We start from the raw sequence: 27025 nt of genomic DNA on the forward strand, positions 1-27025 counted from the left end.
CGTCCACCGTAGAGTGGGCGCGTCGGAAACCAAACTGGCGTTCCGACAAACCATTGCTGGCTTCGACGATGGGCAGGAGTCTGTTGTAGATGACTCTCTCTCCATTATCTTCCCCATTGTATCCAACAGGCAGATAGGATGATACGACGCTGGGTTTCCAGGTGGCTTGCCAGGCTTCGGAAGCAACACCAACTTTTGCTTTTTCCACTGGGCAGGGAATATTCCTTCTTTTAGGCACGCCTCGAAGGTGTTGGCGAAAAGTTCGGGCCTAGTCTTCACTGCCAGTTTCAAAGCTCGGTTGGGGATGCCATCCAAACCTGGGGCCTTGTTGTCACCGAACCTACCACATATTTCTCGCAGATCCTCCACAGTTCCGGGCGGTATTATGCCGTCATTTAGCTGGACAAAAATTTGCCTTCCCCTATTTTCGTGGTGAGGGAACAGAGTGGTAACAATGTGTTTCAGGAGGCGCGGACAGGTCACCTGGGGTGATTTCCGCAGCCTTTTCATTACCACTCTGTAAGCCTCGCCCCAAGTGTTTATGTCGACATGGTCGCACAGCTGTTTGAAGCAGTTCTTTTTGCTCCTCCGAATGGCTTCCTTTAGGCGGCCACGCAATTGCTTGTGTGCCTCCTCTCGACCGTCGCCACCGGATTTTCCCCTAAGCCTCTGGCAAAGCCTCCTTGCCCGAAAACATGCGGCTCGCAAACTTGCGATTTCGTTGTTCCACCAGCAATTGGGTTGCCTACTGGGGAGCAATCGCCTTCTGGGCATAGTAGCATCGCATGCTTCCGTCACCCATCGAGTGATCTGGGTGACTTTCTCTCCAGCCGTACCACTCAGGGATATGTCGGATTTGAGCACCGCGGAAAACGTGTCCCCCTCGAAAGCTTTCACTGTCCAGCCAAGCATACCACCCGGCATTCTGCGAAAACTCTTTTTCGAGCTCGATCCGCCCTTGATCTCTATGCAGATTGCCTGGTGGTTGCTGTGAGTATAGTCCTCACTGACATGCGAAGCGATTCTACTGGCTAAACTGGCACTCACGTATGTCAGGTCCACTATAGACCCCTTCCCCTTCCCCGGAAAGTGTACGAAGACCCAACATTCGCCAGTATCACGTCCAGCTCCGCGAATGCTTCGAGGAGAACACGTCCCCTGACATTAGTTATCCGGCTGCCCCATTCAAGAGCCCACGCATTGAAATCGCCTCCTATTATGATCGGCCAACGTCCTCCTGCATCCAAAACAAGAGCAGCAAGCATCCGCTCATACTCGACGAGTGTAGCGCTGGGTGGAGCATAGCAGCTGTAGATGTGGATGCCCTTCACCTTCGCTCTGATGAAGCCCTCCTCCGAGTGCTCCATTATTTCCTGGAAGGCTTGTTCTCCACAAGTCCACAGCGCTGCTTGGCCCGTTTGATCTTTGACCCAAACGCTACCACCGCGGTTTCGGTATGGTTCACTTAGTATGGCCACATCGATATTTTTCTCGCGGATGGTTTGCGCGAGTAGATTTTGCGCCGCCTCGCAGTGGTTGAGGTTGATTTGTATCAACCTCAACCACAGTAGCCAAGGTTCCCACTACTGAGGCACTGCGGTCGTTGGATATCGACGGCTCACTCCCAAAAACCGCCGGTACTGGGTTTCCGAAGCCCTGCACCGTAACTTCATTCTTCTTCTGCTCCTCCATGTTTGGTTTTATTTCTGGGTATCCTTCCTATAGCCAATTTTTATCCACGGGTGAACGTTTACTTCCCACCTACCCGGCCTGCGCATAAACATGCCCATACACGCACATCTCCGGATGCGTGCATGTGCATGGCCATGACACATTCGCCGAGCATTCCCTTATCCGCACGAAGGGACGCGCCTGATGGGAGATTTGGCAACTCCACACAGGCTTTTTACTGATCTATACTGTGCCTTTATTGCGCGTGCCTCCTCGTTGGCGTGCAAACGTTGTGCCAAACGGCGGAGCTTATGACACTCCCTCCGTAGGTCGACAATTTCTATCGTCCACCAGTAAATAGAAGGCTTGTCGCGGCTGGGGCTCCGCCGGGGCATGGAAGCCTCACACGCCGTCGTTGTCAGGTTCATCACTGATTTACAATGGTGTGACTGTGACACTGCAGGGATCCGAGAAATCTGATTCTATTCTAATATCCTTACTATATCTTAGAAGACTCTTTTGGCTGTTACCACCATGTATATCAGCTTTGGAGTCCCTTTCTCGAATATAGAAACATGAATCAGCTCCGCTGGATTTGAATGAATGTTATTGAAGAAATGTTCCAGAGCGTTTACTTCTCCATTTGGATATTTTTTAGTTCATTAATATTTTTTTTAAAATACGAGACATTGCTGGTTATACCTTCATATCCTTGAAGCTGCTTTATGACATCAGTTTCTTCAAGCTTTTCATATAACACATCGAGCACGGTCAGCTTTATCATTTCGATTAATAGAATCCGGAAAATTGATTGAATCCTTCACCTTCATTGCGGGGGTAAAGGCTTTGCTGTCATAAATTCTGCACCACTCTTTTGACGACAGTCTTCCCTTTTTTGCCAATGGATTTTTTTTAAGTCGAAATACCCGTTTATATGGAGTTGCTTTTGCACCTGATGAACGATCTGTCTAATTCCAGGTTTGATTTTCTTTTGGTAAGTTAATTTCTTGATCCACGATTTTCTTCCAAACGGCTGAATTTCCCCTTCTCAAAGGACCTTCAAAGGTCTCAGGACCATCAGCCAGGTAATTCGGTAGCTCCCCCTCCTATCGTGGTGTACTGTTCAAATATTTGAGATTGTTGACATTTAATCGATCCCTCAGGATTCTCCACTATTATCATCATCTGACAAGGGCTCGGGTTTTACCAATTTTCCATTGGTTGCATCTTCGTGTTCGCCTTGTCAACATGGAGTTGGTAAAACATTTAAAATCCCTGGCTTTTGAGTTCCAGATGGTTCAGTTACTAGGCCGGATGTTTTCCTTTCGGCAATAAGATTTTATCGTTCACCGTAAATACATTTTATGACTACTCGCATTCCCCAAAAAAATCATTTACGCAGTAAAAGTTCCAGAACAATATTACATAGTATTATATACATATCAATGTTGACAAGCTTCAGGTAAAAACGCCACTCAACGGATAGCTGTAATACTCGTACTTCCAGCGAAAAGATAATATGATATTAGCTTTCTGCGCCAGCGAAAAAAGATATTGTTCGATTGAATAAACACGGACAAAGATAAGATAATTTACACCATTCATCCCTGGCAATTCCCACCAACTGGGCCATAAAAGTGTGGCAAAATTAACCGAAACCTTGTCCTGATGAACACTATACAAGCGCCCATATCGCCATTGTACGCAAATATTACAAAATTGGTATCTCCAGACAGATTCTGGTTTGCCAAAGATTAAAGTCGGAATTTTTCAAAGCACCTTTAGCAAACTGTGCGAAGGCTGATAAACCCGTTCTCGACAAATTTTGAACCTCCACAAATCAAAGACTATTTCACGTAGGTATTCGCTCAGAAATTTCATATACGTACATGCTGGAATCCGTATTGGAGCGCTACTAGCAGATTGTTAGATTTTCTAGTTTACATATGCTAATTTAGTAAATGAAGTGAAAATGAGATATCTCAACAGAAAACCAGGTGGGTACAGCTGGAAGCCATGCTGGTTGGGATAATTGTCATGAAACATATCTTGGACCCACGAAAACATGTGATTAATTTTTTCCAACTGCAAGTATCTGAGTAAGTGTTGACAGTATTAGAGGAACTCTTGATTCAGGAGCGAGTTTTCTTGGGGTCGACTCAAGACTTAATTGCATAACATTTCAAAACAATTGAGAAACCATAAAGAGGGTCTTGAAGCAGCTGTGATGTCGTAAGGCTCACCTATGCCATATGCCGCCTTCCTCCAATAATTGATATAATTGTCCACTTACTTCAAGTGGCATCCAATGTCACAACACATCAGAGGTATTTCTTTCAAAATTGATATGGTCCCATGGAATAAAGCGACTAACCATTTGTCTTCGCATAAAATTCTTGACCATAAATAAATTCATTCAATCAATTGATCAATCAACGAATATCAATCAGTTCCACTGGAGTCGAAATTTCTATTGAATCGAGAGGGCTACCACGTCAGCCAGCTGCAATGCCGCAGGGTATGCACGAAGCGCATAGGTTCAAAATTGGTATGCTCATCAGATGTTATTTCTTTTCACACCCATAAACGGGCTCTCGGGTTTTCTGCTTCTGAATGGGGAATGGGAATCTAACACTTACGCATAATATATGAATACTTTACAAGATGATGAATAGTGGCTAAAGTCTTAATTTTCTTGACCTGCTGCGATTGGGAGAACTGACAGTGGAATGCCCATTTGTGGTACTTGAGAATACCGGGAGTCACTTTGTGTAGAAGCAAGAAGTTGGCCCAGGCAACAACAATGGATTTTCTATCGTCAATCACTCTCTCACGGGCATTGCATGCATAATCGATGTCACTTAACCTGGTAATGCAATAATAAAGTCATATTTGTTAGAGGTTTATTTGTGAGACGAGTTGGTCTTTGGAGATCAGAAGGGGCTCTAATGAGGTTTCTATTTTGGTAATAGAACGGTTGCGGTTCAGAGCAAGATATGGCTTTGATTGAATTTTTATAGATGGACAGAAATACCGAAATACCAGATCTATTGGAATCATCCGAAAGAATTAGTGGTCTTCAGCACTTCATTCGTGTAAGGATCGTGAGAAGAGAAAACTTGTTTGTCTATGGAGATCCGACAAAAGATTGTTTTGCTTAGTTGCACTATAGTAGCCTATGCCTTGCTTTAAATAATTTAGGATCATTTAATTTTCATGTCAAAAAATGTTCTCAGAACCTAACTGAAGAGCACTTCTCACCCTGCCAGAAAGTAGCTCCCCTAATTCAGAAACGTTCGATCCCTTCCCAGACATATTTATACAGCCATCCGCCACCTTCTCTCCCTAAAAATTCCAGTCATTGTCTATCCATTCCTAAATTGTTTCCTTTGTTTCATCGGTTGGTCAGTGTTGAACCATGTACTATGTGACATTTGTGTTCAAAAGTTTTTAGTTACCTGTGATAGGGTGTTGTGTCCTAGAGAACACACAGAGCATTACATCGCATCCTTTTATTTTCTCTGTCTTGTGAATTGAGGCTTAAGAATACACACAAAGTATTCCGTGCTTGTTTAAAAGGTGACTAAAAGGGATAGAAATTTTGGGCTGGCAACCTGCAAATTTTGAAACTTTACTGCCACCAATCTACCGCCTTGGATAAGGGTTTACCTCACCACTACGATCTTTGACTATCAATTGGTTTCTGAAATGAGCGTACGCTCCTTGATAAAGATAGCAAGGGTCCCTGGAATGCTCCCTTTCTCTAACTTTGTGCTCTCTTGAACTGAGAGCCGGTTTTTGACAGACTTCTGACTGCAAGATTCCGGTCCCGGTTTAGGAGCATCACAATTGAACAGCGCTGTGCACCAACGGAGAGTTCCGATATAGTGGAGAAGAATACTTTCTACGAACAATTACACGCAGTTTCGGAGAAGCTTCCTTAAAGTGACATTGTCATCCTGATGGGTCGGCTCTGATAACACGTTGCTCAATATATAATGGAAAAGCGCGATCTTCCGACCGAAACAATAATGGTGGTAGGTTTGTGGATTTCTGCAGCTTTCACCGCCTCGTCATTGGTAGTATATTTTTCGAGCACCGACCCTGCCATATCCTTCAGCAATCAGATTGACCATTTTACAATCAGCAGTAAATTTAGGAGTTGTCTCCTGGATATGAGTAACAAGAGAAACGCTAACAGCTGCCTCGAATGGATCACGTCTGATGATCGCTTATGTTTGCTTACGTGTTGCGTGTGCCACTTCCCTTAGGGTTGGAGAGCTGCAACTCCCCAAGTTCAATATTGACAATGGGTAAACTACCTTGTTGTTGTTCAGAATATCGATGAGCATTGGACAGCCATCAAAAATTGTCTTTTTCGGGTATTACGCAGGTCGTGGGAATAGCCGATGGTGCCGGGGTACTGGAAGAACCGAAACCTCCGCACCGGTATCAACAAGATAACTGCGTCTGTTGAGAGGTTCATAAATTGTTAGGCGACGTGGCGCTGCGTTCTGGGTGGTCGTTGCCAAGATACCCCGCGGACCTAGTGATCCAACTTAGCTGACTCACTTACCGACAGGCGCTTGGTTAGCTCCAGGAGGATGGTCTCCTCATCCAGGCCTACAATGGCGTGGCTGAACTTGGTGGCGTCCGCTGTGATTCCGGACATCTGGAATTGTGCCTCCAGATAGCCGAACCACAGCTTCGGTTTCCTTCGCCAAAAAGGGGGGACACGCACAGAGAAGGCGGTCACTTGAGGATCCATTGCCGCATCTTTGTTCTCCAGAGGCATGACAATAGCTAAGTTAAAACGATGCAAGATGAGTGGAGGACGCAGCTGTATCGAATTTGAACAGACCCTAATTTCCTAACTTGACGACGGTAGACCGCACGCCCAAATACCCATACGAAAGAAAAACCCCACTTCAGCAAAACGAGAGAAACTGCGACCACCGATGCACTCCGGAGCGGACTCTTGAAGCACAGACCAAAAATAAAAATGCGACCACGAGAACGGAATTCCAACGGTGAATTTAAAAAATGTCATCGCCGTCTCTTGCGGTTCTATAATTATTATTAAACTACAAAATTTCACAATGAAAATTTTTGAATTGTCAGGGTCACCAATGATCGGACCAGTTTCAAATTGTGCTGCGACAAACTCCGGTTGACCCACATCTAGGTATGCTTGTAAGGCCGTAAACACGACTCCGTCTTCCTCGCCTGCCAATCAACTTTCTCCCGTCAGCAGTCCTTTTTTGCCTTTATCCTTTTCGACCAACCAAGGCGGATAGATAGGCAGAACACACCCACAAAGTTGATTAGCAATCACGAACAAATGGCTGTCGTACACTCAGACAAGCCGAAAATTGCTTTTTTCCACAGGTTGCAAGTTGATTCTGCACTCGAATTGTTTACTCTCAAAATCGTCGTAAATTCATAAATTTCGAATATTGTTAATCTTATTGCGCCACAAACTTAAAGTGAAAGCTCTAACATAATTAAAGCCTTAATATTGTTACATGATGAAAGTGTTATGACTAACTATGGATTATTATATAATCATTTAAAGCTTCGCTATAATAAAAATCATTTATTTCGCAACCTCAAAATCATCAACCATCTACTCTAGTTAGCCGATTCCGACAGGTCTACCATAGTTAAGCGTTTTTAGGAATAGTTAGTACTTAGATGGGGAACCAGATGGTTTTTTGTATCAAAGTGACCGTCATTTACATCCCACTATTTCTAGCAAGTTGAGGCATTAAAGAAAATACAAGCGTTGACAATATCCGTTTCTTTTTTAATTTTTTGCTAAATATGACCGTGGAAGTTCAGAACTACCAAAGTTCTCGACCATAATTGCGAACTAAATGGCAAATTTCCATGTAAGCAGCTGTCAATGAACACTTCTGCAGAGTTGCACTTAGATTCAAACGGACCTGAACGACCATTATGGTTGACAAAGGTCAACCCGTAAATATCCTTTGACCACACCTCCTTCCCTTTTTCGGCTTTCATAGCACACATAATCGTCATATTTATATTTCAATCCATATTTTACGAGATAGTGCTACCTTTGTAACTTTTGTTAGTCCTTGCATAGTTACAAATTACTTCCTTAAAAAAAGCTTCATAAATAAAGGAATGATAGACCACAAAATCCTATAATAAATTTTTATTCAATTTTCTATAAAAAATTATGTTTACTACTATTGCAAACATATTTAGTGGGCGTACTTATCTATTCATCTCATCCCCAGCTTACCTCAAACACATTTCATTCGCTTCCAGCCCTTATCATAAGAAGATTTTCGACATGCATATGTGCCTCAGTTTGCATATGAATTCACGCAATCCATCCGATAAGATAGTCCCACCTAAATTTAGTCGTTTAATCGTAAAATAAAGTTTATGTGAACTTCATAGAATAGAATGGCTAATTAGCAGTATCTGAGACAAATAGCTGGGGATTTTTGTTTAAATTGGAATCGATACCTACGTAAACTTACCAGTAATTAAATGCTTTTATCAATAGCAAATAAAAAATTATTGCTTCATTCAAGCTCGGGTATTTGCCTTGAGCATCCATGTCTGGCGGTAGATATCCAGATAGCTGCAATTAAGTATCTCATGGAAGACGATCAAAAGCAAATTAGGTCAATGTTACGTTGATGAGTGAATTAGACCGGATCTAATTAAAAAGTTTTCCCTTCATTTCTTTTTTAATGATGTCATTATGACACAAGACGTTCGTTACAACAATATTGCAGACGTCCTAGCATTTGATTTGTTGCTGATATAAATCTAAAATACACGATTAAGTTTGATAGAGAAGGAGAAATTGGCGTAAATCATTTTTCACAGCACAACCTCATTGAATGAACTACATTTCCTTAGTTTGACTAAGCAATGAGCTATATCTTGAAAGGTATCGAAAATGGCATCCTAGTTTTTTGCTGGATTTGTGACTGTCGAATGATGGTTGCCAATATGCAGTCATACGGGGCTTCATTGCCACTGAGGTCATCCCGTGAAAATCAATTCTTTTGGTCGTTTACCATCGACTTCGATGTTCAGACCAATCTTGGCAAGTGAATTCTCGTTAGCACAAATTCTCGCAATTTTTCCACGATCGGTACAACCCCATAACGATCGCGGATATCCTCACTCGGATGTGATCAAAACGTGTCACGCAACTAGTCCAACGCAACATATTTGTTCCCATTACAGCAAGACGCGGTTCATTGTCTTTTATAGTCAGCCAACACTCAGAACCGTATAGGGCGAAAGGACGGATGACATTGCGATAAATTGTAGATTTAAGACGTTCGTTGATACGTCGATCACAAAGAACACCAGTTGTGGAACGCCATTTCATCCAGGTTGCGTTAATGCGTGAAGCAATTTCATAACGTGCCTGGGGATCGGTTGTCAAAAATTCAGTTTTGTTTAGATTCAATTTTAGACCGTGTTGCGTGAGGCGATCATTCCATTTTTGGACAAGTTGCTTGAGATCATCATCTGCATAAAGCAGTCTGTAGGGCGCTAAACGTTGGATGTCCCGTGTGACAGTGTCTATACTAAGAACAAAGAGGAGTGGTGAGAGGGCGCTTCCTTGATGAACACCAACAGAGACACGAAGCGGTTTTAATACACCCACCACGCTTCGAACTTTACTTTTCGGATCGTGATAGAGCAATTGACCCAAGCGCAAGAGTTCTTATGACACTACGTGTTGTCGTAGAGCATACTAGATGAGCTCGTATGGCACACGGTCAAACGCTTTCTCTAGATCTTGAAATGCAATGTAAAGAGGGCAATGCTTCTCATGGTGTTTCTCCATGAGTAACCGCACAGCGTGTATTGCGTCATTGGCACACATCTTTTTTCAATCAATGTCAAGAAACATTTCTCCTTTCCAATTAATCTCGACCAGGCAGGGGGATAAGATACACAATTTCGATCTTCAACCTTAAATTAGGTATCCAATAATCAAACCTTACCAAGGCTTCCGTCTTTATCGTCAGCTTGAACTTAAATGTTGTCTTCTTTAAAAACAATATCTCGAAGAAAATGATTATATTGAGTTATTGAGTTTAAGGGGGGAGGAGAAAGTGGACACTTTGTTTATCGAATATCAAATGGGCTTTATTTGTATAAAGCTCGACTTCTTCGAGAAAGCGTACAATAGCCGTCACACCAATATCGTCCGCGAAACCAATGGAGGCCACACCAATAGGAAGGACCAGCGTCAGCACACCGTTATACATAATAATCCAAAAGAGTGGCCCTAGGACGGACCCTAGTAGAACTCCGCATGTCGTTTGGTATAATTGCATTCCTTAATCTGATTCACAGCACAGAACGATTAGGAAATCGACAACGATATGCACCAGGTACTTCGCCACGCCTAAGTTGATTAGGTACTCAAATAACTTGCTCCATTTAATCTGTCTGTCCGTCACACGCATTTTTCCCGGATATGGTTATAGTTTGGTGGAAAGGTGGGGACTGAAAACGCCTGTGCATACAGTGAGTTACCTCCTTTTACGTCGAATTTAAGGGGGGGAGTCCCCATACATGCAAAAGGGGAGTGTACATTTTTTTCACCAGATGTAGTCATGTGCGGTATCAAATGAAAAGTCCTGCCTAGTACTTTCTGAAACCGGTGTTAGTTTTGACATTTATTGGAAAGGTGGGTAGTGCGGGGGGTCGAAATTGATCATCTCTCTAACGGAGCTATTCTCGGAAACTACCCAAGTGGAAAATCTGAAAAAAGTCAGGGGGCTGTCACTATATGGTGCCGAGACCGAAATACCCTCCATATCGATATCCCTTCAAATAAAGTTAATAATAGTATATTACTATAATTTTCAGTAATTGGAGGCAGAACCAAAAAAATTTGATGAAAATCGTACTATTACCAACAAAGTTATAATAGGTCAAAGTTATCGCTTCTTTGCAAATTCAAGACTGTAGGGGGGGGGGATACTAGAAAGAAGAAAGATACTGTGTGAAAGCCCCAGATATGACGAGAGCGAGGTGGAAATGGAAGGATTTCTGCCGCGCCTAGAGTTTCTCCGGGGTTCACATAATTTCCACCCCAAGCCCCGTTTGACCCCACAATTTCCAACCAGAGCCCGGATGTTCTCTGTATGACTCTGGTGAGCAGAGAGCAGGAGACTTTCTTGTCAAAACGTCATACAATCGACACAACGCGTAGGATACTCACTATTTCATTATCATCTTCATATAAATGACACGTGGGTCAAAATTAGCAGCAGTGCGGTGGTCGAGTAAGTTGAGTATCAGCCCCTTGATCTCATTGCTGCGTGGTTGAATCTTAGTTCGTATTCATTTTTATGCTTGGCCTGCTGTTGCGTCTCAATGAAAATCAGATAGGAAGAAAATAATAAAAAAGAAATAATCTGGACACTCTATACTCTAAAAAGGAGCGAGCAGAAGGTGGTCTCAAAGTGCCCTATATTATTTATCCCTGCGCAATCATCAAGGTTTTCCAGTTGCAATTGACACATTTATATCACTAATAATCACGTTTGTATAATAAATTTGACGAATAAGAAGGTGTAGAAGTGCAGGAGGATAAGAGCTAAGAGGACTAAGAGAAGATGAAGATTGCATGGATCGCCCCTTTTGAATGCAAAATTTGTTGAATATGGCAAGTTGAGCAACATCCTAGATGAAATACCTCGAGAAATCTGGGCATCCCCCACGGACTGTGTCACACGCAAGCTGAACTTCACGAGAAACTTTGCTGTGGACCTTCCAACCAGGGCAAAGTGGAAGACCGGCAGCGTGTTGCAAGACTATGACACGGTATTCTTTACGGACGGATCAAAGATGGCCTATGGAGTCGGCGCGGGGGTTTTCTCGAATACACACGGTGTATCCAAGTCGTATGGTCTCCCAGGTTTCACCAGTGTATTCCAGGCGGAAGTACTGGCGATATTGGAAGTCTGTCGATGGCTGAAGCGTGATTCGAGCCCCAAGCGCAACATAGCCATTCTAACAGACAGCCAAGCGGCTATGAAGGCCTTGTACTCAACCACGACATCTTTCCGGTTGGTGGGGCAGTGCAGAGACGCGCTTAACCATCTGGGCGGCACGCTCAAGATCACTCTCCTCTGGGTTCCCGGAGATAGGAACATAGAGGGGAATGACCGGACTGACGGATTGGCCAGGCAAGGCTTTGCTCTTGGCAGTCCCTCTGGGAATACAGTCGGTGTTCCGCTGGCGACTGTCGGGGGTCGAGTCTACTCGCACTACCTAGCAGCCGCGGGCCTGAGATGGCGAAGGCTTACAAGCTGTGCCAAATCAAGGGGATTTTGGCCCGATCACGAGAGCTCCTGTGCCAGACGCGTGCAAATGCATTCAAGATTATGGCGGTCTGCACGGGGCACTGGCCCATAGGGGATCATGCCGCTAGGCTCGGCATACCCTACAACTCGCATTGCCGAAGCTGCGGAGAAGGAACGGAAACCCTCATGCACTTTCTCTGTGATTGCCCAGCTCTGGCTCAAGTCAGGCTGCGGACACTGGGTAAACCATTCTTTGGGAACCTCAGAGAGATTTCTAGCTGCAGGGTCGGAGAGCTGCTCTCCTTCTTGAATGCTACGGGCTGGTTCTGAAGATCCGAGCCAGCTGGACTCTGCTTCCCTGTTCCTATAACAACAGTCACGGTCTTAGGAGTTTGTGGCATCAAAACGGCGCACCAAAGCGCTAATTGGGCTCCTCGGAGCGGCCACTGATACCTACCTACCCTACCATGGCAAGTTGAGAGTAATTGTTCTTAAAGACGTAAGCTCCTTTTCAAATCGTTACATTATAATCACTCCATAGCTCGCTTATTTCGAATTAGATACAAAGATTTGAAATGAATCTTATTTATGCATTTAGGACAATCTCTAACTGCACTCCCAATACGAGAGTGTATTCAACTTTCTCGCAGTGCATATCAGTTTCACAATTCCTATTGAAATTATTACTTGCAATGGATTTTTCCAAGTAAACCACGAGTTGCTACTTAAGCCACAACTTTGTTGCATTATTCATACTCATCCGTGCCACCGATCGAATTACAAACAAGATCAAAGATCATTCAATCAATACAAACAAACATTGCAATGAAATCGTTTCTATCGCAATTTCTGTCATTGCCATTGTTTTAATATATTTTTGTTTGTTCAGACAAAAAAATATATTTGAAATGAGTCAAAATATACTTTAAATCTGAAAGATAGTTTGTACAGCGTCACCCAGAAAGAAAGATAGTAGGAAAGAAAGATTCGGTGAATGAATCTCTTGCTAGGTGGATGTTACGATATATGCAAGGAAGTCTTAGATTTCCACGGTGATATCTTCAGGAGGGAGTGGGGTCCTTTTGTTTTTGCAAATTTTATAGGAGATCTTGAAGTTTGAGCAATTTGCTTTGAGTGAAAGTTGCGCTCTCTTCCAGCCACTTCACATTATTTAGTCCCAACAATAGGTATCTGCTTTGTCTTTTTTTGCTTCAAATTTTTTAAGGAGGCTAAAACATTTGTTGCATCTTTTAATTCGATTATTGGGGAGGAGTCGTAAGGAGGTATCTTCTTTTATCTCTTTGAATATTTTCACATTTGAAAGGAAATGGACTAGCCAAATTTCTTGGAACGGTTCAAGGATGTAACAGGCATGACGGCATTCTGGCTTATCATTAATTATGTATGGCCTACAAGAAGTACAGCTTCAGAAGTAGGATTCATGAGAGCTAAGTCACATCGGAATCCAGATTTTAGTTCGTACATATATACGTAGGGCATATGAGTACCACGATAGAATATCTATTGGCATGTTTGCGAGAGTACTTTAAGCAACTATGTTAAGGAGCGGACATAAACCCCTGAGAGGAGGATAGTGATGAAGAAAGAACACCGAGCTTAAGCGGCGTTATCTGTAAGGCACTTAATTCACCAAAACCTTCGAAGCACGCGTGGTTAAACTAATAGATCTGGCGCCATAAGGAATGCAGAGACTGATCCTACCAATAAGTGCCTAATAGGAGATTGGGATAGCTACCTCCATATCGACCGATATGTATCCTAAATACGGTTCGTCCTAGACCACACATTCTCGTGTTGCGTGTCCTCAAGATACCTTTGACGACCTATACTAGAGGAGAAATAAAAAAAGATGAACTGAATGCATGGAATTACACTTTTTGATTTGAAATTACCCCTGTAACCAAGAGGTTAGATAAGCTCCCTTTAGGACGAGAGAATTTCCGCGAAAGCATTCTAATTTCGACAAACAGTTGTGTTGTTGTTGTTAGTTACATCCTTTAACATGGGAAGGCCAAATCTGCCCGTCTGTCAAGCAATACCAAGATACGCTGATTCCTAGAGCTTGCCATTAGAGCAAACTAGCAGGTGTTTATCCTACTTGTCATTGCATCATACACTTTGTAAGAATTTTGTGATACTTTCTTCGAAAAATTTTCCGATCTGTCTCACCTACCTCACAAGTGATTAACCCCAATCGTTCGGAATTCCCTCATTATATTAGGGTTTCCTCTGTCATAGGTGATTCTACTAGCGCATAATCACTTAAAACGACGAGTTAGCCAAGGACAGTTTTCCTCCCTTCAAGAAAACTAGGTTCTACGGGCTTACTGTTCTCCATTTTGGTAACTGTTCATACGGCTTTACTCATGCTAAAAGTTTTAAACCATTGATTCTTGAAATGCCCTAAAACTCCATTCCACTTGGTCGCTCACTTGTTCCACCATTTTCGAAAACTAATATGTCCGGATAGCTCAGTGGTTAGAGCACTAGGCTGTCATATGGAAGGTCGTGGTTCAAATCTCATTGGTGGCAGTGGAATTTACATCGTGATTTGACGTCGGATACCAGTCGACTCAGCTGTGAATGAGTACCTGAGTCAAATCAGGGTAATAATCTCGGGAGAGCGCAATGCTGACCACATTTCCTCCTACAGTGTACTGTAGTGTACCGTTACGGTCTTGAATGAAGTGTTCTAACACACTTCAAGGCCCTGATCCAATATGGATTGTTGCGTCAACGATTATTATTATATAATATGTTAGCACCACATACCTCCTGCCAGAAAAGGCCCCGATTAGCATTGGCGGTCCGACCGCATCACAGACTAGTTGAGGTTAAAGGCTCACCTTGGGAATCATTTTTCAGACAGATTTGGAGAAAATGATGTGCAACCCTTAAATAGCTTCGATATTGTTACGGGAGCATCAACTTGGAAATCGGAATCAACCGACAGACCTCATAGAATTTGCTTATTCCTGACTATTCGGCAGCCCATTATCCTTTATTTCAGCAAAACGGTAGAAACATTTAGAACTGTGATAAACTGCTTCACAATGGATTCCATCGGGAAGGTGGTAAACCGCATGTTGTGAAATCACAGTGTAGATTGTGCTCAATAGCAAAACCTAAATTCAAGAGCTATAGACGTGACGAAGGATGTGCACCCAAGCAGTTCTAACCTCATATCTGACATCAATAAGCTCTGGTCCACTAGTAAAACCCTCACCAACCTTATTCAACATAATAGGAAGGAGGTGTCCAAAGATTTAACATGGGACCTCTCGACGGCACAACCAACAAATGCATAATCAGTCTGCTGCCACATAAGAAAGTCCTAAAATTAATTATGAGATTTGAAATCAATACGGCAATGATGGAACAATCATCCACATATCACCAGACGGGGAAACACACTCCACTCAACGAAGTTTACTCTTGGCTAGTTTTGTTCAGCGTGGTCCTCTCGTCTAAACTCATACCTGCCCAGCATGCAACGCGTTGAACATGTTTTCAATTCACTCGCTTTCGGGGGAAACCATCGAAGAGGCGATACGGCAGGTGGGATCATCGGTCCATATTCCTTTAAAAATCAGATTGAACAAAACGTATCTGTCAATGATGACCACTTTTGAACCATGATTGCTTGCTATCTGAAATTGAAGCCTGGCATCTCAGTAAGTTTGGGCTTCAACGTCTTTACACTACTTGCCATACAGAATGAGAAGCGACGAACTTATTGGGAAATCATTTTGGTTAACGCTTGATTTCAAGTTTTGGCTTGATAAGTCAGTCGCCTAGATCGCGCGAAATCACTACTTTGGACCATTTTCTTTGCGGTTATGTGCAGCCTCTGGTCTTCAATAATAAGTTAGCTTCAATCAACACTTTGGAAGTCGGCATTACTCGCGTCATTCGTGTTTTCTCGTAGATCCGGTGGAAGTATTTATGTCTCTCCCATTCATCCCTTTGTGGAATATACTGTTTTCAATTAGATTGATATCATACTTAAAGCTGTACAGCTGATAATCCTGCAGCAGACGAAACACAAACATCCATGGCAATTGGGATTCAAACCCAGGGAAAAAATCAAGAGGCTGGCGCTCAACCATCTCGACTACCTAGTCTTTTTGACATGTCCTTCCAAGCCGTAACAACTAAGACGAGCTTTGTATAGGTAGCTGAATTATTCGCAATTGATCTTCTTATCGAAAAATAGGGAGACTTCGGCAAAAAATAAGACACCAAGGACACTCATATTTCTCAAGTGCTACTCTGAAGAGTCCTGTCTGATTTGGAATGATGCTTTGGAGAATGAACAATTGGTGCATAACTCTGAACTATTTTTTCTCCCCAAATTGTACTATTCTGAAATTTTGGTTGGTGTTCAGTGCTTTTCAGCAGTTTTTTCCAAAAGTTGACGAGACAGACTATTTAGTTAAGTCACTAGCACTCAATGGATGGGCTATAATGTCACCTTGATCAGGTGCCTTTTTGGTATACAGTCCATTGCTGTTTCTTTAACTTCATCCGCAGTGGCTGCAGGAGGGGAGACGGACGTTGTCGAATTAACAATTGGTAAAACCCTAGCGGATCTCTTTTAATGTCACAGTTCTCTATTGCCGAAGAAGACGTCTTTCCGCAGGTTTTTACTTCAGTCAAGGTGTGTTATTTACAAAGTGTTGTGTAGATTTGATGGGTGCTTTGCAAGCTTCATTGTCAATTAAGGATTGTATTTCACTCAGCATTGTCTTTTCGATTTTCCTTCAGTATCGCTCTGTCTTAAATGAGACCTTGGCCTCCAGGATACATTGCATCCAACCGTCTTGATCCAATGATCGCGTCGGCCAGTTGCCAAATCTCAGAACTGATGTACCGTTCACGTCAATTAAGTCCTCTCAATGTTTTCGTGATTTCCGTCTTGACTGTCTTCCTTGAACTTTTGCTTTCAGTATGCACTCTTGAGAATTCTCGCACCATTCATGCACTTCCTATGGACAGCTTATTGCAATTTAACCAGTTTAGTTATGATAACTGAAGCTGGGCGGCCATAGTTGTTCAGCTCATGCTTGTACCGGATCTCCCAACCTGGTACATCTGGAACGGGTCCAAGTATATGACGAAGTATTTAACTCTCAAAAGTGTACATTCTATTTTCCAGTACAGTTTTCGCATCAAAAAATAATGCAGTCTTTATTGTCACTTTTTTGTCTTTGGGAAATTGGTGTTTCCTTTATCTTTCTTGATTTCATAGTGGGAAAACCGAGAAAACCTCTCTTTTCCGGCACCTGTTTAACTGATAATATTTGATCCTTTGTGGATGCTTCCGGTCTAAGTTTCCCTTGGCATACGCCCATAATTTTCTCCTTATATGGCTCCAATCTTGTTTCGATCATTTTTGTCAGATTTTTTTAGAACGTACACTAATAAGATTCTGGGCTAGTTGTTTCTCTGATCACTTTAAGGGAGTAGTTTATGTTGAAAATATATTAAATGCTTTCCACCCTTTTTCCATAGTTCCATTCCATTCCCACTTGTTTATTATTTTCTACACGTTTTGGTGAATACCAACCGTCTAAGTTCGCCGAATTTTTCTTCTTTCACTCGGATTTATCCCTCGATTTATTTTTAAAGGCTTCATTGCTTCATTCTTGTGTTATGATCGATTGTTTTGATTCCATTCCTTTTATGTGTCTACAATTCCTCAACTCTCTGAACCAACCAGAACATTGTCAATGAGGACCTCTGGGGGTGATGCGACAGCGGTATTTCGGTCTTATCAGATAGTGTATTCAATCTCGATTGGTTCCTCGGTAAGACCTGACGTCTAAATATTGAGAACAGCGAATTTTTCAATTGGGAGAAGGCCTACTGTATTTGATTAAATGTTTGATTATCTGCTGACATGTCGTTTGACAACCATTTTTTGTGGAGTTTGGGTCCTCCTGTTTGTTTTTCCTTTATGATTTTTTTCTTTTTAATCTTCGCCGCTCCTAATGTAATTTCAGGGTAATGAATCATATTTTTGTTTTAGGATTGAGAAAGTCCTGAATCCGTCACTTTATGACGAAACGAACCACTTGGGAAGCAAGTGTCCCTTTTTTTGGTCATGGACCTCGTATTCTGAACAAAACATAAGCTCGCCCGGCTTAGCCCTGAACTGAACGATTTTTGTCTTTGTTGTGATTCACACTCATGCAATTTTTATGAATACCTAGAGGAAAGTGGATGACACCTGGGAACTCCTTGTGGTCACGCTGCTTCCAAGGCAGAAGTGAGGCAGCCTCTAATTAATTGTCTCTCTTTTCGAAACCGTTAGTCCTTATTTTTGACGGAATTGTATATTTTCTATAGAATACAGTAAAATCCCTCTATTATCTCTTCATCATTATCTTCTTTTAGAGCTTGACAACTCATTAGCCAAACCTTGAAAAGTATATGTACATAGTATAGCCAGAAGTTCTGTCAGTTGATGCGTATAGCGAGAAATGTTAGGCCACGGAAACTGGTAACGCTGCGCACGGAGAGTACCCAACCATATCCCACTTCTGTCAGACTTTCAGGTTCCGAAGGTCAGTAGCGCGTGAATGACAACACGAACGGGAATTACCAAAAAAGAATCGCAATTATTGCGTTACACCAATGTGGGAATACGCCGAAAAAGATTCATAGTTTGTTAAAAAATCTGCAGGTAAACGAACGATTCGTCTTTAGGGCATTAGCTCGATACAGCAAAACAGCTGATGTGGTTAACAGGCCGCGGGAGGGACGCCAGTGCTTCGTACGTCGCCCGAATATCGTGCATGCTATGCGTGAGCGTGTTCGTCGCAATCCTCTCCGCAAGCAGAAACCAATCTCGGCGGAAATGGGTGTTTCAACTCGAAGTATAAGTCGGATTTTACAACAAGATCTCGGTCTCAGTGCATTAGCGATATCTTAACGCCAAAACTGAAGGAAATACGGCGACCTTAGTGTGCTGTTCTTCTGCAACGATTTTCCGGTAAAAAAATATCACAAAATTCTATTTTCTAATGAAAAAATGTTTACCAGGAAAATTCAACCGACAAAATGATCGAGTATATGCTCACAATTGTTATGAAGCCAAAGAAAATGCTCCGCGAGTCCAACGTCATCACCATCCGACTTCTGTCATGGTATGGTGGGGCGTCTCATATCACGGAGTAACTGATATTTATTTCTGCGAGGCCGGCGTCAAAACCAATGCGAGCGTGTACGAAAAGATGTTAGAGGATGTAGTCGAGCCTGTCGCCGTGGTGTTTCCAGCAAGGCTCGGACCCCGTTCACAAAGCCAAGATAATTCAGCAGTGGTTAGCGGTGCATGTTCCTGACTTCATAACCGCGGATGAATGGGCCTCAGGTAGCCCAGATTTGAATCCTCTGGACTTACAGCCTTTGGACTAAGTTAGAGGAGACCGCCTGCGATCGAACTTACTTCGATTTGGAGAGTTTGAAAGCTAGCAGCGTACGTGCAACTCGAGAAATACTGCTACATGCCGTGCGTGCATGCATTGATCGCTCAATGCATTGCCTCACACACTTCGGGCCTGTATAACTGGTGGCTGGTGGCGGCCATTTTGAATAATTTTTTTTCGTTTGAAAGTTCTAATTCCTTTTTCTAATGGTGTACTTTTCGATTGATTTGGTGTATTCATTGGTGAGAAATAAATATTTGTTTGACTGACAGAAGTTATGGCTATACCATGTATATTCTAAACGAATCTACCCGAAGTTCCCTTCCTGGTTTGGCGACAATAGGGTATTGTCACGAAAGATTGGCCGGCATTGCCGGACCCAACGAAGAAGGGACGGTTTAATTTCAGCCGCCGGTAAAATGTAATCTTGTTATTCCTTATAATTATCTGTCCGTATTTGTTTTTAACGCTATACATACGACTCGTACACTACTTCTTACATAAAAATTAAGGGTTCAAACTGCCTCAAACATCTGGCGATTTGCCATTGCTCCAGTAACCCTTTAACAATGAAGGTTCGTAACTTGGGCCTGCTCGAGAATTTGGATCAAATCGATATATCAATGCAGTCAAAATGTTTGACAAACTTGGATGCAAGTATGTCTACATAGATCGGCCAAGATTCAGAACTCTGGGACCAACCATCGCTAAGATCTTAGATTGTTAACTGACTGAGGGTATCGAAAGTAAGAACACGCTCTACTCTCATGTTCCACTAAAGAACATTCCAAGCTTCTATAACCTTGGATTCATTACAGATATTCAACTAACACTTTCGCAGTGAGAGTATCTCAGATAACCTCCTGAACTAAAAATTCTTTCTCAATTGATGGATTCACAAGGAGAATCCATTGGGAGGACGTTGAAAAAAAACAATGATTACTCATGCAAAGTCCGATGTCCTACACCCGCTGAGGCTTGATGAGGCGCTGATCCCGCCTCTATTAATAACTTATTTGCAGTTGTAATCGCTCTGACAAAGCAAATAATCAAAATACACAAATATAATGCAAATTTAAAATTAAACCATCGTCAAAGGCGAACCATCAGAAAGAAACGACTCAGAGGTCGTTTCCGTTTTTACAGTCATTTAGCCATTTCAGCCATCTGTATTTAGATTTGAGGCGCCGTCTGTTTGCACACTTACGAGTTAAAAGAAAGAAATGGACGAGGAAGAGCCCAATAAGTAAAAATACTCACCTATTATCTTGGACTTGTTCATCTGTTCGTCATAGGAGCAAACAACTCGACAAGACATCAAAGAGAGAAAAAAGAAAGAAACTAAGACGAACTGAAAAGGCGTCCGAGTACTAAAAAGAAAGAACGAACTCATTTGTTGGCAGCTGCCAGCCGGCACTATAAATAATAATACAAAATACGAAATGAAAAGCAATTTTCAGTTTTCAATTGATAATTTTACTCAAGTCTGAAACGTTGCACTTGCGCCAGCGGAATATAAATTACGGATTGATTGAAGGCCATCAAAAGCAATCTACGAGTGGAAACATGGGCACGAACCAGCTCATCTGCGTACATATATATCATAAATAATTCGGAAATTGTCCAACCCCCTCTCCTTCCTCCACCCCTCTCCACTTTCCACCCAGAATTGAATATTCATAACCGATGATATATGGTCAGTCCATCTATCCATTTTATTCAACTCCATCTTTTCGGTGCCATGTCGTCATGCATATTAAAATCTAATTCATTAAGATGCAGCAGGTCTTGATTTTGCACTAATTTACCTGTTTTTCTTCCGCTTGCAGAGAACCCGAAGGATTGGTCTGACCACGCTCTCTGGTGGCCTGCCAAAAATATATGGCTCACACGAACCAGGTCAACGCTTGATCAAGTTGGAGTGCACGCCGATTGCTTGTTACATTTTACGCCAATGCACAAAGTCCTACGGGTACAAGTAAGTATCTCCGCAAATTGATCAGATAATTTAAAATTCCAGAGAGCTCGATGAGCTGCTACTTAAAAATGGGTTAAGAACGCAATTGCATATCAATCAAGCCACAAGGCTTTCCTGAGTGGTGCAGAATAGTGAGCCAACCCGCAATTAATTCATTGAATGCTGTTCTCTGTGTGGAATAGCAAATCGAATGTTAAGAATTAAAGAATTTCTGAAGTCAGAGAAACCTAAAATAGGCTAAACATTGGAGAAGAGGGCTCTTAGCAATTAAATGCAATCCAGGAGAGGATTTCTTTGGCTATCGTCGTTTGTGGGCAGCACAAAGCCTGCCATAAGGTCAGCTGCAAAGTAGCCCTCGCAGGGAGTCGAAGTTGTCTACTAGATAAATGTAACAAGAAAGGGCAGATATCGGTCTCAAAAGGGATCATTCATTGACAGTCGCTTACCTACATTTGCCTATTAAGACTGCGGCTACTCGCAGGATTGAAAAAATATTGTCATTTCAAGGATACCTCCTACGAGGCAGTAGAACGAACCCTGGAAGCCTGTCCCAGATATGATATCAAAATCATACTTGGGTATTTTAACAGCCAAGTAGGGACGGAGCCGTTACGTTGGCTCCCATAGCTTACATCAAAATACAAATGATAACGGACTGCGGATTATCCAATTAGCAGTGTCACACGAAATGGTTGTTGGAAGTACCTGGTTTGCACGGAAAGCGGTCTACAAACATACGTGGGTCTCTCCAGACGAGACCACTTTCAACCAAATTGACCACGTGCTGATCGAACGCCGCCACCTCTCAGCCTTGATGAATGTCGGAACATATAGGGGGGTCAATATAGACTCGGATCACTATCTCATTGGCATGGTGCTCCAAGCTCGAATAAAATCATCCCTCTGACAATCAGGTGAGAGTTAACACTAAAGCCATCCACAACACGCCTTCTGCAACACCTATAAGAGGGAAATGAATGCCGCAATAACTGCAGTCATCAGAGATCCTAGAGATAAAGTATCAACAAATGACCTTCACAACCACCCGTAGAACGTTATCATAAATACGGCCACAAACATACTTGTCCCCAGGCGCAAAAGGAGTCAGAACGGCTGATTTGAGGATGAATGTAAGCTAGCAACCGAACGGAAGAATGCTGCATACCGAGTAATGTTGCATTCTCAAAGACGCGGGCACGCGCGGAGACTTATCACGAACTCCGTCGCACGGAGAAGCGACTCCGCGGACGGAAAAAGGAAGCCTGGGAGAACCAACAAGTCTGTGAACTAGAAAAGTACAGGGAGCAACCGCACCAGGCGCGGAAGTTTTACCAACAAGTCAGCAGGATGAAGCCTTATACACCTCGATGCTCATCCTGCCGAGACAAAGAGGGAAATCTGATTTCCGACAAAATGCATATTGAAGCGATGAGTTGAGTACTTTGATGAACTACTGAACAACCAGAACATCGGCGAATTGCAGGTCCCGTCAACTGAAGACGACGGACAAACACTGCCACCACCAAGTATAGAAGAAACAGTCCATGCAATTCATCGGCTTAAAAATCATAAGTCATACAGCCGAATTGCTTAAATATGGAAGCGGCAAATTACACCAAGTGGTTCATCGAATTGTGCTGAAGGTGTGGGACAGCGAATCAATGCCTGATTATCATTATCAGACCTCATTTATTAGATTCGCCTTTCGAAAATCGGAAAGAAGCTTTAAAAGTATCCAATTTTTAGTAGCAAATTTAGTAAAAGGAATTTTTCTACTGCTCGAAAAAGAATAATGAAAGCAGCCGTGATGAAATTATTGGCCGGTTAAAAAAAAACAGATATATGAAATTTGACAAACCAATCCTCCCACGGGATTTGAAGCATTCCGTTCAGGCAGTGGAACATGATAATTTACTATGGGCTGCGCGTGATGTTGGCAATGATGGATTCGAGCTCCGATACTTCGATTTTCCGTGAAATCCGCCGTGACAAAAGTAAATTATTATTACGCTGGTCAGGAAGCAGGACCTGCTACAAAAAGCAATGATTTCGAAGGACGCTTCTCATTTACTATGATGAGCAGCTCATGAAGTGGGAGGAGGATTTAACCACAATTCTGAATTGCATTCACCACGATACTGAATTTCAGTTCCACCATTCGTGAATAACAGAACTAGACACCGTAACATATAGATACGGACTACTCCTCCAAATATGTCAAGAGTAGAATTAACGGGCTTAAGCGGAAAGGTAAAATAAACTTAGAATGTATTAAGGAACAGTTCAAAAGCTTAATCGATGAAGAGTATGCTGATGCGATGGCTTTTCATGCCGCCTAACTCTTCTTCTTTTTCTTCAGCCTTTGTCCCGTTCACAAGCGGGGTCGGCTCGTCGTGATCGGTTTCGCGATTTGGCCCTATCAAATGCCTCATTTACATGTAATCTCGAGGCTTTTAAATCTCCATCCAGCCTTTTGGTCATTTACCATCGATTTCGATGTTCAGACTAATCTTGGCAAGTGAATTCTCGTTAGCGCGAATTACGTAACCATACCATCGAAAACGCCTCTCTCGCACTTTTTCCATGATCTGTGCAACTCCATATCGATCGCGGATATTATCAAAACGTGTCACGCTACTAGTCCAACGCAACATTTTCGTCTACATTACCGCAACACGCGGTTCATTGTCTTTTATAGTCGGCGAACACTCAGAACCATAGAGAGCGATAGGGCGGACGACATTGCGGTTAATTTTCGATTTGAGACGCTCGTTGATACGTCGATCACAAAGAACACCAGTTGTGGAACGCCACTTCATCCAGGTTGCGTTAATGCGTGAAACAATTTCAAAACGCAGTTTTGCATTGGCTGATAGCGTTTACCCGAGGTATTTAAATCGCTCAGTTCCGGGTAGATCACTGCCGCTAACAGTGGTTGTGCCTGTTTCATGGGGATCGGTCGCCAAAAAATCAGTTTTGTTTAAATTCAATCTGAGACCATGTTCTATGAAGCGATCATTCCATTTTTGGACAAGTTGCTCGCGATCATTTTTGCTATTAGATGCTAGGAAAACATCTTCTGCATAAAGCAGTGTATAGGGCGAGGTATCACGTTGCTGAGTACCATCTACAAGATATTCTCCTCCACTATATTGCTAGGCCGGATAGCCCCATACGCTCAGAACATCATTGGCCCATACCAAAGAGGCTTCACTCCAGGCAAATCAGCAACAGATCAGATTTTCTCTCTGCCGTAAGCGATGGAAAAACTGTTGGAATATGGACATCAATTGCACCATCTATTCATCGACTCTAAAGCCCCCTATGATAGCATAGCCAGGGTAAAATTATACACGGCCATGAGAGAATTCGGTATCCGGGCGAAATTGATAAGACTGACTGAGCTGACTCTGACCAATGTGTGAGGCCAGATAAAAGCAGCAGGATCACTCTCAAGACTATTCAACATCAACAACGGTCTACGACAAGGGATGCCCTATCATGCGTCCTCTCTAACCTGGCCCTGGAGAAAGCGATCCGTGATGCTGAGGTAAATGCAAGGGGTACGATCCTCTCCAAGTCCATCCAACTACTGGCCTATGCTGACGATATCAACATCATGGGAAAAACGACCCGAGACGTACAAACTGCCTTCATCCAGATCAAGCAGGCGGCCATTGGCACTAGATCTTGGACTGCACATCAATGAAGGCAAGACAAAATATGTGGTGGCAACGTCAGCACCAAAAATCAACCAACCAACAACATCAAACTGCACTGGTCAAACGGGAAGAATAAAGATAGGAGACAACAACTTTGAGACCGTTGATAATTTCTCCTATCTAGGGTCGAAAATCACAACCGATAACAGCTATGACGATGAAATCCGTGCATGGTTGTTGGCAGCCTTATGTATTTCTCGGAGACTTGGGTTCTTAGCAAGAAAAATTGCGAACTCTTGGCCGCGTTCGAGAGAAGAATTGTTGGCCCCCTACATGAGGATGAACGATTCCATAGCCTACATAACGACGAAATCTATGAGCGATACCATGACCGTCAGGTTGTGGATAAAATCCGACTCAATAGGTTACGGGGGGCGTCACTTAATCCGTATGGATGAGGATGATCCAGCCTGGAAAGTCTATAAGGGCAATATCTATGGTAGAAAAAGAAGAAGAGGTAGACCTTGCCTGAGATGGAGTGATGGCGTAGGTCAGGACGCCAGACAGCTTTTAGGGATATTGAATTGGTGGACCTCGGCACAAAACCGGGATGTCTGGAGTTCCTTATTAAGGCAGGCCTAGACCGGATACCGGTTGTTGCGCCATTGATGATGGTGAACTAGTATAAAGGCTTATCGTCACAGGGGATGGCCCACGTGGTGATGAGCATTATCATTGGCTGAAACCAATCTTTATTCCGCTGATTTGTGGAGGTTATAAACAAGACTCCGTGGTCCAAGTCGCTACAAACGCTCTTTGCACTATATCTTGGTACCTTTTCTAGCACCGCTTCCTCCTAGCTTTCTCCAGGTGTTGACGATCCACCGCGCTATTCTTACTCTTCAGTTGTTTTGAAACCTTCAGCTAACGGCTCGTTTTATTCGAACTTTCGCTATCAAATACGGTTTTCGATAAAAAATGGGGTCGGGTACGCAGTGGACAATTTTGTTTGAAACCTCAGACAAAAAGCTCTCCATCTGAAACCATTTAGTCCGCATGTTCCACTACGGAATAATCAAAAAGAATCCCTTATAATTAACTGAGGAAGATATTCTCAAAGATGCCTTCCCAGATGTCAAGATTGCAGGGATTGTCCATCTGAAGTGATGAAATCCTGAAAATTACACACCCGAAAGCTAGTCAAACACACTCTCTTCAGATACCAACTAGGCACCATTATCCTCTGCCTTGGTGTCAAAAACATCATTAAGAATCAAATTGCTCTTTCAACCTTTAAATCTACCGGAAAAAGCTCAGCCCAGTCAGAATGCCCCAGAGCTAAGTGCAGAGTCCTGTCCCTTTCAACAACGTCGCTACACGTTAACATTTCGGATAAATTTTAAATCTGTCAATGTACGGGTGATTTCCTCATAGTGGTAGCGTGAGACACCAAGGAAGAGATCCAGAAGTTAATTGGTCAGCAATCCACTTTTTTCATAAAAAAATGTGGAAGAATCTTCTCAATCTATACAAATCAAACACCAATGCCTTCTTGAGAATACAGTCTGACTATTTCGATTAACTCTATCACGAATAAAGCCAAGAAAGCTGCGAAGGTTGTTAACTTTGCGACTGGGCCCAACTGAGGACTTTATTCGCGGGAAGCATATAAACTGTCCAGGGATTTATAAAATCCATCTGTGATTATGTTTCTTCTTCGTTAACTATGCCAAAATACCTTGAGCAAAGGATGGAGTCGTTCACGGTCGTTTTGCAGAGAAAATACCTAGGCCTCACTAGGTCGACTCCGACGCACGTCGCCTTAGCGCTTAAGAATTAATCTCCTTCCTTCTTTAGAAGAACCCTTCTGGTGAGAAAGGAAATTATCAACTGTAAGTTTTTCAACTTCTTCTTTTTCTTCAGCCTTTGTCCCGTTCA

At 42.8% G+C, this 27025-nt stretch overlaps 1 protein-coding gene across 1 annotated transcript in view; it reads left to right on the forward strand.

Annotated features, from left to right (window-relative positions):
• The window catches only part of LOC119651087 (unc-112-related protein), a 170322-nt gene that overhangs the window by 126901 nt on the left and 16396 nt on the right, over positions 1–27025 (forward strand). The window contains exon 2 of the mRNA XM_038054437.1: positions 21277–21425. Coding sequence (XP_037910365.1) covers positions 21277–21425 — 149 coding nt within the window. The remainder of the gene's footprint in view (positions 1–21276; positions 21426–27025) is intronic.

This window comes from Hermetia illucens, chromosome 3, assembly GCF_905115235.1.
Source record: "Hermetia illucens chromosome 3, iHerIll2.2.curated.20191125, whole genome shotgun sequence".
Lineage (NCBI taxonomy): Eukaryota > Metazoa > Arthropoda > Insecta > Diptera > Stratiomyidae > Hermetia > Hermetia illucens.